The sequence below is a fragment of the Lipophrys pholis genome (genome assembly GCF_963383615.2).
Source record: "Lipophrys pholis genome assembly, chromosome: 9".
In the NCBI taxonomy this organism is placed as follows: Eukaryota; Metazoa; Chordata; class Actinopteri; order Blenniiformes; family Blenniidae; genus Lipophrys; species Lipophrys pholis.
Window position 1 is genome coordinate 6,888,132 of NC_137639.1, and position 17,887 is coordinate 6,906,018.

Genomic DNA, 17,887 nt, shown 5'->3' on the forward strand with positions numbered 1-17,887 from the left:
ACCATAATAATGTTTTTTTTTATTAAATGTGCTTTTTTGTGTGCTACAGTTTGTATGTGTAAAGAATGCTGGTATGAGCTTTTAAACATAACCCGTTAACTGCTGCCAATCAAATGGTGAATAAGATCCTCTTTAGGGTTCATATGTTTGTAAATCTGACTGTGATGAAGTCAGTGCCTCACCAGCTATGAACCTCACCGCACGTCACTGGCGCCAACATACGCCCTCGGGATAACACACTCAAACAGGAGCATGACGATAACCACCAAAGACACTGGCACTAACAGAGACTCAGCCTCCATCCTGGTCCGTGTACCTTCCGGCCATTCGATTTTCGTTTTGATGTCGGAGAACGAAAAACCGGAAACCATCCGATTTTCGTTTTTCGATTTGATATCGGGAAACGAAAAACGGGAGACAGCTCGTCTCCCGTTTTTCGTTTTACAATTGAAAATCGAAAAACGGAAATCGGACGGTTTCCCGTTTCCCAATATGCGTTTCTTAAACAAAAATCGGGAAATAAAATACGACCGTAATTCTTTATTTCAAGTTTGATTTGCCGGAAAACCCGGAAGTCAACCCTCTTCTTCGTCTGTTGCTGCCGCTCCAGACTCGTCTGACTGTCCCCTCGGTGATATTCTTGTATAAATTTAATGATTAAAAACTTAAAAAAATGTCTTTGGACGGTTGCGCCAACGTAATATTGGACACGGATCCCAACGGCATGACTACGGGTGAAAGGAGAGTTTCAGGGAGGAATGTTTGAAGATGGAGCTCCACCAGAGCAAGGCTTCTCCACCTACATGATGGAGCATCACCTCCAAGCTGAAGCTGCTTCAGCTGCTCCTGAGGTGAGCAGCGTTGTACGAGATTAATTTATGATATACATTACATCATTAAAATCGCGTCTTTTCATTGATTTGACTGCAGTCTCACAGCGCCCCCTATATGTCAGAAGCAGCACACTTGCAGATTGTCCTCAGAGCTCAGTCATCACATTAAATGAAATTATTCTCAGGAGAGAAAAATCCAAATTAAAAACTAAATAATGATTATAAATGTGAGATTCAGTAGGGTTAATTTGTAATTACACTATAATATTTACACATTCTGTAGCTGCCCTTGGCATCAAGAAGAAAGCGTGGAGCTCGACGGGTGCAAATGTTTATTTTTCTTTTCTTTCATTGTTCTTCAGAACAGGCACCAGCACCGTACACCGTGAAACTGCAGGATATTATGAACAAAAAATACATCAGTTCACTTATTTCATTACATTTCAATCTAACAATAATACACAGTGCCCGACTAATAATAACAAACAAAAAGACGCGCTGTCATTGTACACACCTCGCTTCGCCTACCAAGGGCTCAAAACACCGGTTCTTCATGGTAGGAGAAACAAGGTGTGTACAATGACAGCGCGTCTTTTTGTTTGTTATTATTAGTCGGGCACTGTGTATTATTGTTAGATTGAAATGTATTGAAATAAGTGAACTGATGTATTTTTTGTTCATAATATCCTGCAGTTTCACGGTGTACGGTGCTGGTGCCTGTTCTGAAGAACAATGAAAGAAAAGAAAAATAAACGTTTGCACCCGTCGAGCTCCACGCTTTCTTCTTGATGCCAAGGGCAGCTACAGTGAAACTCGTCGCTGTTTTAGAGCCATCCTGGTGCATAGAGACGTCGTCAACTACCGGCTGCAGCGCGCAACAGCTCCTCTGAGAGACATTGATTAAAGACGGCAACGTTGCTGAGAGATCAAGCTGTCATCGCTTTCCGTCAGTCCTCAAATGTTTTGAATGTGGTGCCTTTCTGTTTACATGTGTACAGTTGTACATATATTGCCGATTGAATATAAATAGAAGTAACTAAGGCCAACATAATAATAATTTGCATCAAAGGTATTTTGTGTATTGGAATTTCTCTGCTGATTCTCAACTGTTTACATGTATCAGTGTTGTTTTTCAACTTTGGGGTGATTAAGGAAGTCATGTCTATCAGTGGTGGTTCAAAGCATGTGCAAATTAAGTTAGAGTCACAACTCAGTTGAATTAGACAAAAACCACTTCAGAGTCTTTAAGTTATAAACAGCCCTAAAAATAGCAACATGTTAGAATCTGTTGAGGAAACCAAAAACACCTCTCAAGATGTTCCAGAGGTGAGGTCCAGCTCTCGGGAGCGAACCTTAACAGAAAAAGGCAGAGAGCTACAAAAACAAGAAGCAAAGAAGAAGCAGAAAGCATTCAACAAAGCATATGAAACTTGGAAACTGTCGGCAAAGGAAATAAGAGCTAAATTAAAGATCCTTTGTTCACCGGATGATCTTGAAGAAATCCAAAGAGAAATCAAGGCCAATCATGATAAAGTATGCCAATGTTATAAGGCAATAAGACGTGATCACACAAGCGCTCCAGATATTGTAAAGAAGATGGATGCCTGCAGCACGTTATCATCTGAGATTTGTGACCTTGTCAATAAGAGAATGGAGAACATTGGACAAACCTTTAATGACCGCCTTGAAAAGGAGAGAGTGAGGATACAGCTCAATAAACAGGAATATGGATCTATTTTAGGACGAACTAACACAGAAACTGCTGCCTCCCAGTCGAGTGGAGGATCTGATGCTCCAGAAAGTGCTTGCTCCAGGTCGTCGTCCTCCAGTAAACGTGCAGATGCAGAAGCGGAACTGGCAGCCAAAATGGAGCAAGCAAAAGCCGTCCAAATTCTTCACAGGCAAAGCTGGTCAAAATGGAGACCGAATGGAAACGCGAAGAAACACAGATGTTTGCAGAAATCAAACAAAAAGAGGCTGAAATGAAGTTAAAACTGGAAGAAGGAAAATCAAAGTTGCAACAACTGCGAGCAGATGGTGAAGTGAAGGTTGCAGAGGCCCGTGTAAGGGCATATAATGAATTTGATTTAGCAGGTAGTTGTGTGGATAAGACTGATAAATCTCCTCTTGATAGTTTAAATACTGACTATAACCCAATTCTTGATCCACAAGCTACACCTTTTCAGCCACGACACACAGTTCCCCAAAATGTAATACAGGAAGATGCCAGTTTAGCCCAAATTATAGCAAATTCCTTTACATTAGGTCGTTTGCCTGTCCCAGAGCCCACCACTTTCACAGGGGATCCTTTAAGGTTTATTGATTGGAAAGTATCCTTTCATATCAAATCGAAAAACGGATGGTTTCCGGTTTTTCGTTCTCCGACATCAAAACGAAAATCAAATGGCCGGAAGGTACACGGACCCATCCTTCCCCTCTCCTGTGTTCCTGTGCCCCAGAGATCCAAGAACAGAGACACAGAGTTTTTTCAAATCTCCACTGTGGCCGGAGTTTTCAGAAATCCTGGTTTGTGGTTACCCAGAGCTTCATTTATGTGTAAATACAAGGCCCAAATGCAGAGAAATAGCACCACTTTGTAAATACCAGTGTATGCGTAAACGTGGCTTGGACACCAGCAGTTTGCATGTGAACTTATTGGATTAATAATGAGTGTATATCAGTACTTTTTGAATATTTATTGTGAGGCTTGTATTTATTAAATTTTTTACAGAATATAACTTATTTATCTGAATTATGAGTGTATATCAATATTTTCTTAAATATTTATTGTGAGGCTTGTATTTATTCCATTTTTTTACAGAATTTAACTTATTTATCTAAATTGTGTATATCAGTATTTTTTAGATATTTATTGTGTCCAGGTTCAACCTGCAGGGTTTAGGGTTCATCGTCAGTGTAATCATGTGGACGGTGTGGACAGTAGAATCATGTGTCCCAGCAGAGGTTGTCCGATCCAGCCTCTCTGCATGTTTCCTCAGTTCTTCCTCATGTGTTCATACGTGGCTGTTAGGTCTTTATTGATGTCAAACATTAAGAGGTGTGTTGTTAAAGAATTTGGAACCACTAACTTGTAATAGCAGCTGATGTTCAGGACCAACATGTTATGTATGTAGGGAAGACTTTAACAACTGAACTGTAAATACTTACAGTACTTTGTGACTGGCCTGCAATGCATAAAGTTATCATGTTCACCTGCTGTTAGTGGGTAATGTTACTGAGTGTGGAGAAGGGGGCGGGTCAGGTGAACGTGCAGACCATAGTGCAGACTGCGTGCGTGAGGAGCGGCTGGTTCAGTTTAATAAAGAAGCGGCTTTACAGACATGAAACTCGTCCTGCAGGACACCACAATAGTAACGCACAGTGACTTGGAGAAGTAACTTTAATCTGGCTACTGGTTTAGAAATAGCAACGCGTTCCATTACTCGTAACTGAAAAAGTAGTCACATGGAAATGACTAATTTACTGAAGAGTTTTAGGGCCACTGCAGAAAAAAAAATTCGGAGGCTAAAAAAACCCAAAAACCCTTCATGCGCTTCAGAAAAAGTCAAAAATCTAAATCGAGATTTATTTTTTCACGGTGGAAAAAAAAGTCCGTCCATCCACATTCCAGCACGTGTGACTGCTTCCTCAAGAAGCATATCAGGCGGTTTAATGAAGTGATGAAAAGATGCTTCAGGACAGAATTTAGCTCATAAACAACATAAACATAAACTCTCCGTGAAAAACAAAAATCTCGACTTTGATTTTTTACTTTTTCTGAAGAACATGAAGCTTTTTTTTTTTTTCAGCCTCCAAATTTTTTTTTCTTCAGTGGCCCTAAAACTCTTCCGTACTAATTAAAAGTGTTTGGCATCGCTGTATTATTATGTTTATATTATATTGTTATTGTTATTATTATTATTATATAAAACATATTATATAACAATGAAAGTTTGCGAAGCCCAGGTTTGGATCAGGATGTGAGAAGTGCAGAAATGAACATTAAACCAGTAGAAGTGAAAGTTCAGATAAAAGTAAACGAATCACTGAGATACTCCATTGTAATCACAGACCAGGGTTTTCTCATATCAACGTGTTTCAGTTTATTTAAAGTAAACATGTTCAAATTAAAAATATTTTTACACTTTACAAAGATTTGGGATGGCCAGGAACCTCGTTGGGTCAACCACCTGGAAGGCAGCTATGCTTACCGCTATACCACCATCACCTGACGGTGAATGCTGCCGCCAATGTGGGTCCAAGACACATGATCAGAGGGAGTAGAGACGGGTGTTACATTGATATCGTGAAATAAGTTTATTTTTACCTACTTCAGACCCTCCTTTACGAATCTTCTCTTTATCTTAACAGGGTTTAAAGTCTCAAATCACCACCGTGTTAAACACATTGAAGTTCCATCTCTGTCCAGCAGAGCGAGCTCTCACTCTGTGTCACGGTGCCAGGACTGAGCATGCGCAGTAGCATCCTCAGGCTGCGAGAGCGCTCAGGCAATTAAACCACGTTTTACAGGAAGAAAACGTTTCACGGCTTAATCTCGAAGATGTAGAATATAGTACCATGCCTATTAGTATTAGATACTCTTGTAAATATTGTATTTGGGAGTCAATTTCTGAAACAAAAACTTCAGGATATGAATTAAAACTGCATCTTATATATAATATACAATATACATATAATATAAACATAAAACTGCATCTTATATATAATATATAATATATAATATAATATAAATATAATAATATAAATATAATAATAAATATAATATAAACATAAAACTGCATCTTATCTAACGTGGGGAAAAGCCTTCTAACGGGGTTGTAAATACATTTGTGTTAAATTAACTTCCCAAACATCCACTAGTGTCTACTGCTCGATCTGAGATCTGTAACCTTTATCACCAAAGAAAGCCATTTTTCACTAAATTAAGTTGTGAAAAAACATAGTATAACATTAAACATAACATTAAACACAAAACATGTTTAATTCTTTATAGAAAACTTAGTAAAATCTGTGTGAAGGTAAGGTTTTTATTTTATTGCTATAAAAGGACATTTTCTTTGCCTCAAAATTTATTAAAAGATTCTTTTCGATTTTCTATTTTTATTCTTTATTTAGTTTATTTTTCAGGGACCATGTACAAAAACATTAGTCTGAAAGAAAAGATGTTTTGTACCAGATTTTAGCCGTATCTAGTTTCCATCTGCAGTCCCCGGCCAGGCATACTACATAATAATCCATATTTACAAATATAACATTGTAAAGTTTTTGTGCAGCCTATTCTAAGTTTGACTGGTTATTTATTCACCTGCCAGCCATTTCACTTTAGTTCCTGGTAGCCTGGAGCCTCTTTTCCTTTGATTTACAATCAAATCTTGTAATATTTGAGATTATATCAGCGTTTAGAGGCACAGGGGAAAAGTGGTAGAAATGTGCTTTTTGTTGTCGTTTTCGGAAATTTGTAGTTTTTTCACCACGGCAGACGTCACCGTCGGATTATTATTACGTCACCGGGTGGACTGTAAGAACGTGATCGCCTTTACTTAACTCCTTTAGGAAGCTTCCCAACGCCGCGTTGAGGGCAGTGGAGAGGAGAGGATAAATTATTTAGAGCAGTCTTTTTGACATAAAGTAAATCAGTGAATGTATATATATATATATATAGATGTATATGAATATATCAGCACAGACCAACTTGCAAAAACTGCTTCAGTCAGAGTTGCTGTTGTCCAGCACTGGAGGGATGGAGGAGCTGGTTTGGAGCTGGAGTGGGCGGAGCCTGGTCTGCGGAGTCCTCGTCCTCGCCCCTGGTCATGTTGGCAGCTGGAGAGGACGGAGCCTGGTCTCTGGAGTCCTGGTCTCCAGAGTCATGATCTCCGGAGTCCTGGTCTCCAGAGTCCTAGTCTCCAGAGTGCTCAGGCCTCAGCCTGACAAGGTGAAGGCCTGAGGTGGACGGAGCCGGTTCCTGGGAGTCCTGGTCCTGGCTGCTCGTCCAGATGGACCCGAGGCCCGGATCGTCTGAACTCAGCCTCCGTCTCTTTCCTCCCTGAGACTCGCAGCTCTCGTCCCGCTTCCTCTTTGTCGGGGAGCCGAGGTCTGAAGTGGACGGAGCCAGGTCCACAAAGTCCTCGTCCTCATCCCTGGTCATGTTGGCAGCTGGAGAGGATGGAGCCTGGTCTCTGGAGTCCTGGTCTCTGGAGTGCTCAGGCCTCAGCCTGTCCAGATGAGGCCGAGGTCTGAGGAGGACCATGTTTCATCCTCGTCACTGTCATACCAATCCAGCCACCATATCTCACTTTCCTCATACTCGCGGCTCTCGTCGCCCCTCCTCCTGGTGGGGGAGCCGGGGTCGGCCTCAGGGAGAACAGGATGAACGGGAAAGAGCCAACCCTGCTCCAAGTTCACCAAGTTCTCTTCAACATCCGGGGGGCCAATGAAGACATCGCCTCTTCCATTCATTACAAGGGGGTCCACGTCCTCCACAGGATCGAATGGTGGATGATGATCAATCATCCCTGAAGATTTCATGCAATTTGGGCAAAGAATTGGTAAAATACATACATACAAACCAATAAAACACATTTAATTTCTCTTGATTTGTTTTCTCCTGTTTGTCTCTGAGAAGCACATTTCTCTAATAAATAATCGATAGTACATCAATGAGTCAGACGGTCACTAGTCCAGAGCAAACTGCTAGATTTTCAGATGGATGTTCAATGAAAGACAGCAGACAGTTTAGAGATCTGACTCTGTACAGCACCGAAGATTCAGAGGGTCATTAAGTTCAGAAAGTGAAGTGAAAGATATTTAATGTAAATTATACAACATAATCCTAAAACACCAACCATTTAAAATCATTTCAAATGTTCTGAGACAAACTGGAGAAATGTTTTGTCATCGGAAGCATCAATTTGTAAAACTCTTCTTAAAAATAACGACTGAAGCGACCACGTCTGGAACATCTGGCCCCGTCCAGACAACATCTGTCAGGGAAAACCTTCATATTCCTCAAGATGAAGCGAGACAGACATTTCTTCTGTCCAATCTGAGCTAAGAGAAATCAAATTCAGCTCAAAGTTTCCATCCAGTGTGTTAAATTACTTCTACAGGGAAAAACACTGAGATTCACAATTTATTTTAATCAGATTTTACTTGCATTGACCAAAGCGTCTCAACTTTTCTGGACGTGAAGCTTCAAGTCTGATCTTTCATGACCAAATAAACGGAGACACGCAGAGTGAGAAAAGACAATACAAAGACATTTATTTTGTCAAAACTCATACAAACTCAACGCAATCAGCTCATTTGAATGTTTGACTTTGAGTGAAAATCTGAAAATTCCTCCGCGATTTCAGTTTTAACTACTTGTATTATTTATTTTAGTATAAATAAATTGGTAAATTGGCCCACGCTTTAAAGCATCAAGAGTCACTGTTATCCTGCTACTGTCAAACATTTGCTGCTGTCCATTAGAGAATATAAAAAACTATTTATTCCTTTTTTTGTGATCAATCTGACAAAAAAAAAAAAGAAATGAACAAATCTGAGGTAAGCTCATCACGTTACAGCCGCCTCCTGGTGTCGCCAGAGACACTCTCCACCTGTTTTCCATAAAAACTTGACAAACGCTAACCCAGAGTGGACGAACAAGCTTCAGACTTGAACCTCTTTCCCGCTGAGACCGGCGTGGCGCCGGGATTCAGCCGCAGCGGCGTCCCGACTGGAGCGGGCGGCTGCTGGAGGCCCATCCAGGACTGCAGCGGTTTGTTTAGTTGCTGTGAACCAGAGTGACGAAGAGGAAGAGCGAGCACAGCGAGATGGCGCCGGTCAGCACGGCTTTCACCAGCAACACCGTCCAACTGCCCAACAGGAAGACGTGGACGAACAACCTGAAGAGACAAAAACACCAAGAATCAGTATGAAGCATGTCAGGACACGTTTAGACGGCATTTTCCACTGAATAGAATAGAATAGAGCTAGACACCATCCTGGTGTCCCAACAGCTCCTACTAGTGGCTCTACAGGAAAACTACAAGTCCAGGACATACCGTTTATACCAACTTATTTCTGATTCAGTATTGCGCACGCCCGCTTCACAATCCCCCATAATGCACCACTCAGCAGTATCTACGAGAGAGATTCCTATTCCCATGGCTCCTCAGCTCCACCATAGCAACATTTCGCTTTCATTTCTCTGTTATGTGCACACCGCCCCGTTTTTCAAAACTGGAATAATCTCCTGGCGAAAAACTGATATATAAGGCAAAATAGCTGAAAAGAGATAAAAACAGATAAAATTGCTAAAACTACTCAAAAAAAACCCCAAAAACAGGGAAAAGAGCCAAAATGACCAAACCACTAGAAACTGTCAAACAGTATTAAAACTACACAGCAACTAAAAGGGCTAAAATAGTCACGATGCATAAAATGGCAAAAAAATTCATCTGAATCTGAATTAGAGCTTTTAAATGTCATGAATGCAGTTTTTCTTCATTTAATTAAATTTCAGACGTTTTGCAGCTGCAGGCAAATTTCATTTGGTGGAAAATTGCACAAACAAGCTCTTTCGATCATGAAGGTTTAAAACTCCCGTCCCAGGATGACGAAGCAATGCCACCGTACTCTGATTGGCTCGTCCTCGCTGCAATCACTGATCCAATTGGTCAATATCAATATTCACCGAGCAGCAAGCGGGCTGACGGGCCAATCAGAGGCGGGTCATGGATAAACGGATAAATTATAGTGAAATTATGTGAAAATGAGCAAATGCGTTGGACTGAGTTTCACAAAATAGAATAAAATGGCGTTTCTTGGTCGCAGAAGTCAGAGATGAAGAGAGAAGACACTTCTGCAGGGATCAATACACCAATAATCAATAATGCGACCCGTCATTCAGTTTAAAACACTTGACTTACTCCATCAGGAAGGCCTTGTAGACACAGAGAGCCAGCAGGACGGTAACAGGCAGCCTGAAGCTTTTAGGGAGGTCGTATCTGGTAAACATCCACACCACTGCTGCCATGGCGATGTAATGGATCTACACACACACACACAGTTGAAATGAAGAGAAAAACAGCGAGTCGTTGAAGCCACACACAGTCGGAGGGTTGCGACTCACCAGGCTGATGTTTGAGTCGAAACTCATCTGGATGTACTTCCAGTCGAACTCGATCCCCCGGGCTCCGACCCACAGAGGAAGGCACCTGAGGAGACGCAAACACACACATCCAGTCACATGGGAAAGTTTAAATGTGCAGAGTCACGATTTCAAAAATGCATGGTAAATATAGTCGGTAAATATAGTCGGATGGGTGATGTCCCAACTTGTCCACTGTGTGGCGCTGCAACCACTGGGAGAGTTCACTGGAGGGTCTTCATCTGTTTATTGTATCCAGAACGACGATGACACCGACTGTCCATCATTGGCTGCAAACAAATTCTATGAAATAACTTCTCTTTTTTTTTTTTTGGGATGAAATTGTAAAATGTTTTGTTTCTATATTCTAACGTGAACAAAATATATTTGCTTTCAGACTCTAACAATAATATATAAATGTGTACAACAGTAATTTTGGCCATTTTTCATGATACAACTGCACAAAACCTGCTTTAAAAGGCTTTAATTTTCAAAGAAATATAATTTTATATATGTAATATTATTGGCTGCAGATTTGTTTTAATGCTACTTCTATCAAGTTGTGACGTTATTTGCGTTATCAAATTGAAAGAAGCAATATTTATATCGTTATTCGTCGTTACACACTGTCCCGATTCGCTGCGTCTTTAATGTGAAAAATCCCAGTATGAGTCCATTAAACTTTACTCAGACGGGGCTTTTGTTTCTCCACGGAGCTGCGCTACAGGAGAAAAGACACCCCGGAGTTTTGTTTGCGATTCCTCTGCTGACCTGGACATCACCAGCTCCGCCGTGGCCCAGCCCATGGCGGCCACCATGATCTTGTACTCTCCTTTGCCGGCGTTCCGAGACATGACGAGGTGGAGGCCCAGCAGGTCGGCCAGGTCCACGGTGGCCTTCATGAACTCCTGGACGGAGGGCGGGGAGAACAACCTTATTTTATCTGGACGGAACCAAACGTCTCTGTGACGAAGACGCTTCAACACTCACCCCGACAAAATCATACACTCCGGCTCCGCCTTCCCACGTCGGGAAAAACGTGGCGAGAAACAACATCTGCAACACGCGAGAGACAAAGATGAGAAGAAGTTCTAACTGAAGCGGACGGTCGAAGCTGCAGGTGTGGAGCTGCTCACCTTACAGAGCTGGACAAACAGGTAGGTGGCGCCGGCCTGAACACATCTCCAGAAGGCGTTGTACTCTGAACTGAACCAGACACGCAGAGGGGATCACGTTTAGGTTTTCACACAACAACACGGCACGATCTGTATAATGTATGTATGTATGATTGGATATGGTCAAACAACTTTATTATATGTATTTTATATTACATATCATTATCTAAAAACAGTATTTAATGATACCTTTTCATCAGATAATTTGTTTTATTATAATAGTTCTAACATGTTGAAATGAATTGATTATTTAATAAGTGGAAGCAAAACAAAATTATTTATTATTCATGGAGTAGAGGTGGGATTTAATAAGTTATACTTCTACCCACTCCTTTTCAAACATGCTATCTGAGTATATTGTTCTGCAGTAATTATTCACTGTGTGGTCAAAAATCTTTGGTTATCTGGTGTGAATTGTGGGCACGACATTGATTTTGTCCAAAATAAAAACAAAAATAAAATGAAACCACATCGGTCTATGAAGCAGCGCAGTCTGAGGTCCTGAACATCACAACTCTTCAATGTACTTTCTTTTAAGCCCCGTTTGCATGAGATCGTTGCAGGTGAGAACGCATCATATTTGTGTTTTCGTTTCAGTAAACGATGTCCGTTTACACGGAAATGGCAGAAACACAGTAAATGATGTAGTTGATCTGTAGGGCCACTAGTGGGTGCTGTTGATTGTTTTTGTAATGGAATCACACAGGTGTGTGCAGCGAACAATACGCTATAAACATTAACAATGGAGTGAGTGAGTGAGTGAGTGAGTGAGTGAGTGAGTGAGTGACCAGCAGTATTACCAGCAGGTTAACGTCGATGCTGCTGGGTTGAGATTCACTGCGACGCGGATCGAAAACGCGACATTCCTTCAAAGTCATCGCTGCTGCGTGTAAACATTTCTGCATATTGTTCGTCTTTCCTCCCTTTGAATAAATATCCACTTTGCCAGGATGTTTGTGCCGAGTGTGCAAGTGTTAGTGCCGCTTGGACGCCATGTTTCCTGCCGGCTGGACTGGTGAATGACGTCACCACGCACCTTGCGTAGGCTGGGAAGCGTGCGTGGTGACGTCATTCCCGTCCACTGGAATCGATAAGGGAATCATTTGCATAATTGGCAAATGATTCCAAGGAATGTAAACTCTGGGAACCAGTTCTCAACAAGAACTGGTTTTGGATTCCCATCCCTACCAAAAAACACAACAACGGATTCGTGTTTTCACTTGTCATGTAAACGAGGCCTGAATGGTGCATTAATAAGTTGATGTCATGACGTTAATGAACATACTGCACAACGCCGGGTGGAACAACACACAGAGCTAAGAGGATTACACAGACCCTCCCAAACCTCCTGACTAAGCAGATTATCAACGTCGGGGTCTCTGAACATGCTGCTGCTACGATATATGAAACAGTGCAGGTGAAATAAAACCCTTTCCTCCGCATCACATGTCCAGTCAAGAATATTTTCACCCCCCCATGTTCGAGCTCCCCAGTTTAAAGAGACACTTACAGGCCGCTGCATTTGTATGTTATGAAGTAAGGAAAATACGCCAGAGCGAAGCAGTTTCCAAAGTGGAACAGAGTCATGATGTGTCTTCACGAGTCTCCCTGCAGAGAGAAAACCGAAACGTTACACACATAACACAATATATGATATCCTAATAATGGAGCCAGTTGACAGCTTAATGTGCTAGTTACCTGCTGCGATTTCGCATGAAGACCACAGCAATCGTGGCTACAAATATCTCTTTGCAGTTGCTTTGAAAGCAGCTATTTTATCAACATGAAGCACATTTTTAAAGGAAGTTATAATCAATACTCTGTCCACATCTGTCCTGTGTTCGTACGGATCAGAGCATTTGAGACCAGCTTGAACCTCACTTCATAAACAAAAGAATTTCATATAAAGGATCAATAAAGCACTAATCTATAGCCATTAGAGTTCAAATTTAAGTAAAGCAGAGACGTGGAATAAAAACACATTTGGGATGCAGCATTAGTCCACATTAGTCTAAAATAAACAGCTAAATTTAACACACTGAAATTGAAATGTTGGCCTGGAAAGCAGCCAGGAGAACTCATCTACCCTGCAACTTTTCTTCAGACTATATATGTCTAAACATAATTTCATAGTATTTAGTCATATCAGAATTAAACATACATTTATTATTATCAATATGAGGCAATAGCTCTCACTCACCTGTGTGACCCTTGTGACCCTTAGTTAAGTGAAATGTTATAAAATGTGAATTGATGGATTTGTAGTACTTGTTCCATTTGTTTGTCTCGGTCATAACTTTTGTTTTTACAGTTTAATAAATTAAAGCTAATTTATTTCTATAGCATCATTTAGACACAAGAATATCCCCAGCTTAACAAGGAGAGAAAGGAAATACATTGAAACAAGGTGATTGAGAATGTGGGTGAAATGAGTGTATGTTAAATTAGTTTTGAAGTGTTTCTCTATTAAATCTAAATCGTATGAGGCTGTATTATTATATTATTATTACAATAAAGGACTAACGGTGACTCCTGTGGCGGAGCACACAGGTGTAGATATATGTTCCTTCTGTAAGACAATATTCAGTCCGTCTGTGCAGATATGAACGTTTCATTTATAAGTGAACACATCAGCTACACCGCTGGTTAATCGTGTATTGTGATTATCAGTAATTTAGTAAATCATCATTATAAGCTGAAGTCAACCACGCTGCTACAGGAAGCTAACGAAGACATTTTCCTCCAAATCTTCGACAAATATAAAACTGAATCAGAATAACAGGGAAGCTAATAACACCTGAAAGCGGCTGTGTAACAGATATAGTCAGAACCACAACTTACAGGCTTTTAAATGTTGAGAAAAATCACGAAAAGAGGATCCGTCTCCTTCAATGACGACCGGAAGTAGGAAACGTGTCCGACGAGATACAACACGCCTTTGGTCGGAACCAAACTTTAGTTCCGCAAGCTCCCATTCTCCAGCTCAGGGTGACTCAACCTGCTTAAACCTGCTTAATCAAGTTTAATGTAAAGTTTCAAAAATGAATATTTGTAGAAATTCCTTATATGCGATTTTCACAGCACATTTAAAGTGCAGCACACGAACATTTCCTGGGTTTATGTCCATTAAAAAATGAAACATCCAGACCCCTGAGGTCCAAAAGGAAGAGGTTTATCATTTTTTCCCAGATTCAGAAGAAACAAGGTGAAGCAGCTTTTACTTCCTACGCTCCTCTCCTGTGGAACAAGCTTCCCAACACACGCATTTCTTTTAAATCAGGACTTAAAACAGTATTAGGTGTCAAACATAAGTTCCGTGGGTAACAATAGGCTGCAATCTGGATGAACCCAGCAAGTTAATTGTAAAATTGGCAAAGAAATCACTTAATTTTCAACACATCTTTCTACAGAGTAGCAGGCATAATACAACACTGAGACCAAAGCTAAGATGTCTGGGATGCTGCCATGAAATATAGTTTGCAAAAGGCTGCAAAATGCAAGATTGTTGGAGACTTCACTGTATTTTGCATCATTAAAATTGGTTTTATGTTGAAATTGCAGTAAATTTGGTGCTCATTGCTCAGAATTGGCATAAGCTAGACTTTTGAAAACCCCTTTGGCTACTTTAACGTTTAAATCTAAAGGTTTTCATAATGTGATTTTGCCGGAACGGCCCACTAAAGATGAAATTGGGCTGAATGTGGCCCCAGAACTGAAATGTGTTTAAAACATTTGATCTAAGTGAATTCCGTCATCAGAAATCAAAATCACAAGAGGATTCAATTGATTGAATTCAACAGTGTAGGATTTGAGCTTTAATTCAAGAACCACCGCTCAGAAAAAGAATAATATTACAACAATATAACATAGAAAAATAAGGCACATCAAAATAATGACAAAATTTGCAAACATATAAAGTTTCCAGGCCTGGAGCTTACAATCATTAGTAATAAATGGGAGATGCTGAAAGGAACAGAAATACAATCGGACATGCAAATTTTCCTCAAATTGCATTCGTCGTGAGCTCAGTTCTCCACAAGAAGCTACTTTGAATGTGTAACTTGATTATGTGAGTCGATCCAGAAACGAATGCTCCATTACTTCTTGAACGTTTACATGTTTATAGGCTGCTTTTACTCACTTGTTGGTTTATAAGTTAGTGTAAGCTGATTGACTAAATGAAATGTCTAACAATAGTCACACGACATTCATTTAAAACTAAAACGGCTGTTTGACATATTATTTTACCATGGGCTTACAAGTATTACACGTTGCTGATTGACCGTTCGAGATTTTATGTTAAGGATGACAATTCACCTCTATATGACGTCAGCGTAAGCAGCTCTACTAAAATCTTCAAACAACTAAGTGATTCAGTCTAAATTTAAATGAGCAGACTTTCCCTATTGTTGTTGACGTTTACTGAAAAACTACACACAGTAGATGAAGTAGTAGAGATGGACGGGTCAACATGTACAATGAACGTTTCATCTCTAATCGATCCAGGAGCAGATGAAGCTCTTCCTCTCTGAGCAGTCCCTGAAGAGCCACGTCTTCCTCTTGTCCTTGGACAGCGTCCCGCAGCGCTGCCACGGCGGCGGGCAGCCTGGCAGCACAGTCTCCACATCCACCTGGGCTTCGTCCAGCCACAACCACCCTCCTTCCAGGAAGCGCAGGCCAACCCAGACCTGCGGAGGAGAAGAGCCAACTGATGTCTGCTGAAGCCGTTTAAACAGGTTTCATGTCGACCGTCCTGCAGATGAAGCTGTGATTTATATGTAAATGAAGCTACAATTAAAGACCTCTGGATAATCCTGAATGCTGGTCTTATTCCTAAGCCTTCACTGCTTCAGATTTGACATAATCTTCATCTGGCTCTTATTCATATCTTTAGAATCCAGGGGTCTGCAACCTTCATGAGCAAAAGAGACGTTTTCACAATTTTACACAAAATACAATTTTTCTGAAGCCGCAAAACAGCTGAATTATCTGAAATGAAGGAAAAACAAATAAACCACAAATTGCTGTTCAAACAAAACATTAGGTTGCATTCATAAAGTGTTATAGGTGCAATTCAGATTTTTTTTATTTTATCACATTCTTAACTGTTGTAGTAATTTTTAGAGATTTTTTGTCTTTTTTTCAAGAGTTTTCCCAGTTTAGCTTTTTAACTATTTATCATGATGAGCAGTTTTAGTTATACCAGCAAATTTTTACCATTTTCCTCATTCCCCCTTTCTATTTTCCTTTTTCCTTTACTTATTTTCCTTTTTTTTGTTGTCCTAAAAAAAAATATATATATAAAGTTTTTTTTCTTTATATTAATATCATTTCAATAGTCACTATTTTATCCTTTTTTTTCTTCTTTTTTTTTTTTTGCAATTCTGGCTGTTTTACTTTATTTTGCTGTTTGTAGCCTAGAATAGATTGTTGTTGAAGATCAGTGTGGAATGCAAATAAAAGAAAAAGAAAACAAAATCTTTATTTACTAACAGTTTTGTGAAAATGTCAGGGAGCCACTACAGGGGGGCTGAAGAGCCGCATGTTGCCGGTTGCAGATCTCTGTTAGAGCCTCTGCTGAATTACGACTTTTCAATCATCTGAAAAATAAATATACTCAAAATACACACGCGTATGTACACACACCCCCCACCCATCCCCGCACCTCGTCAGTGGTGGCATTGGCGATCTTGGCTTTGGCGTAGCCGGAGGCAGACGGCTGCGCGAGGCTCACGAGGTCGTAGTGGCGCCCGCACGCCTTCGCCCGCGCGCCTTCGCCGCACGTCACTCCCATGTCCCTGCAGTGTCTCACGGCCTCCTCCCATGTCTTCCTCTCGTTCACCAGCAGCAGGTTGTCTCCCGAGCAGAGGGCCTGCTTACGGGTGGTGCACTCCTCACTGTAAAACCCTCCAGTGAAGGAATGTAAACTGCCACAGTCGAAGGCGGCGGGCCGCCCGGACCCCCCCCAGTTTGTGTAGTCAGAGGACACATTTTGAACCCAGCTCCACTTGTCACCGCCTTCCCGGTAAAGTCCAATCCAACCTTCATAGCGGAACTTCTGAGCGTTCTGAGACTCAATAGTGGCTAAGTAACCATTGTTGCGCTGACAGTAGTCGGACGCTTCATCCCAGGTGAGAGTATCTGGATAATAGTGGATTTTGTTCTGCCTCCAGCAGTAAAACGACCTCGGGCTTGAACACTTCCGACTGTACCAGTATAAATCATCTGAGAGTACCGCACAGAGACGGCTCGGCTCTCCGACGACCCAGCTGCTGCTCGAGGAGACGTCTTCTCCTTCCGTCCCGTACCCAGTCCTGAGACAAACACAGTCATGTAGTCAACAACTATTCAAATCATCTACATTTAAAGGCCTCAAATTAAAATACTCACCCGAGATTGATCCACTTCCAGACGGAATCCTGCTCTTGATCTCTTTGCAGCCCGATCCAGATGTCTGTCTTTATAGGAGCGTAACTGTTGAGTGCACTCAGTGCATGCCAAGTTGCTAAGTCAGAAGACGCCGCCTGGCAGCTCTGCCTGGCCTCTGCCCACATCATTCTGTCAGTGAGGTGCAGATAATACACCAAACTGGCCTCTGAGCAGAGCGCAGCGGTGAGGAGAAAGACGAGGCTTCGCTCAGTGACGCTCTTTCCTCCCATACCTGCTCCTGCCTTCACTCCGAGTCAGACTGCAGGGCTGCCCTCTCAGCTGAACTGAGTCTCTCT

The 17,887-nt window shown here is 41.2% G+C and overlaps 2 protein-coding genes across 2 annotated transcripts; both read right to left on the minus strand.

Moving 5' to 3' along the window:
* Positions 1–7,644: 7,644 nt before the first annotated feature.
* Positions 7,645–14,109, minus strand: tmem147 (transmembrane protein 147). The gene is made up of 8 exons (XM_080471540.1): positions 14,004–14,109; positions 12,673–12,770; positions 11,124–11,193; positions 10,978–11,043; positions 10,759–10,895; positions 9,970–10,054; positions 9,767–9,888; positions 7,645–8,740 (listed from the first exon to the last, which is right to left on the minus strand). Exons 2-8 carry the CDS (start codon positions 12,747–12,749, stop codon positions 8,620–8,622), a joined length of 678 nt encoding a protein of 225 aa, XP_080327666.1. The 5' UTR covers positions 12,750–12,770; positions 14,004–14,109; the 3' UTR covers positions 7,645–8,619.
* An 842-nt stretch (positions 14,110–14,951) lies between these two features.
* On the minus strand, positions 14,952–17,887 carry LOC308114925 (macrophage mannose receptor 1-like). Its single transcript, XM_080472192.1, has 3 exons — positions 17,553–17,887; positions 16,828–17,476; positions 14,952–15,850 (listed from the first exon to the last, which is right to left on the minus strand). The coding sequence occupies exons 1-3, from the start codon at positions 17,819–17,821 to the stop codon at positions 15,656–15,658; spliced, it is 1,113 nt and encodes a 370-aa protein (XP_080328318.1). The 5' UTR covers positions 17,822–17,887; the 3' UTR covers positions 14,952–15,655.

Bases quoted from the DNA above. Each gene is read 5' to 3' on its own strand.
- tmem147 (XM_080471540.1), bottom strand. From the start codon at position 12,749: ATGACTCTGTTCCACTTTGGAAACTGCTTCGCTCTGGCGTATTTTCCT. The intron at 10,055-10,758 runs GTCAGCAGAGGA...GCGTCTCCTCAG, and splicing joins GCGGAGCTGGTGATGTCCAG to GTGCCTTCCTCTGTGGGTCG. The intron at 9,889-9,969 runs GTGAGTCGCAAC...GTGTGTGTGTAG, and splicing joins TCGACTCAAACATCAGCCTG to ATCCATTACATCGCCATGGC.
- LOC308114925 (XM_080472192.1), bottom strand. From the start codon at position 17,821: ATGGGAGGAAAGAGCGTCACTGAGCGAAGCCTCGTCTTTCTCCTCACC. The intron at 17,477-17,552 runs GTGAGTATTTTA...TGTTTGTCTCAG, and splicing joins TGGAAGTGGATCAATCTCGG to GACTGGGTACGGGACGGAAG. The intron at 15,851-16,827 runs GTGCGGGGATGG...TCTCCTCCGCAG, and splicing joins CCAATGCCACCACTGACGAG to GTCTGGGTTGGCCTGCGCTT.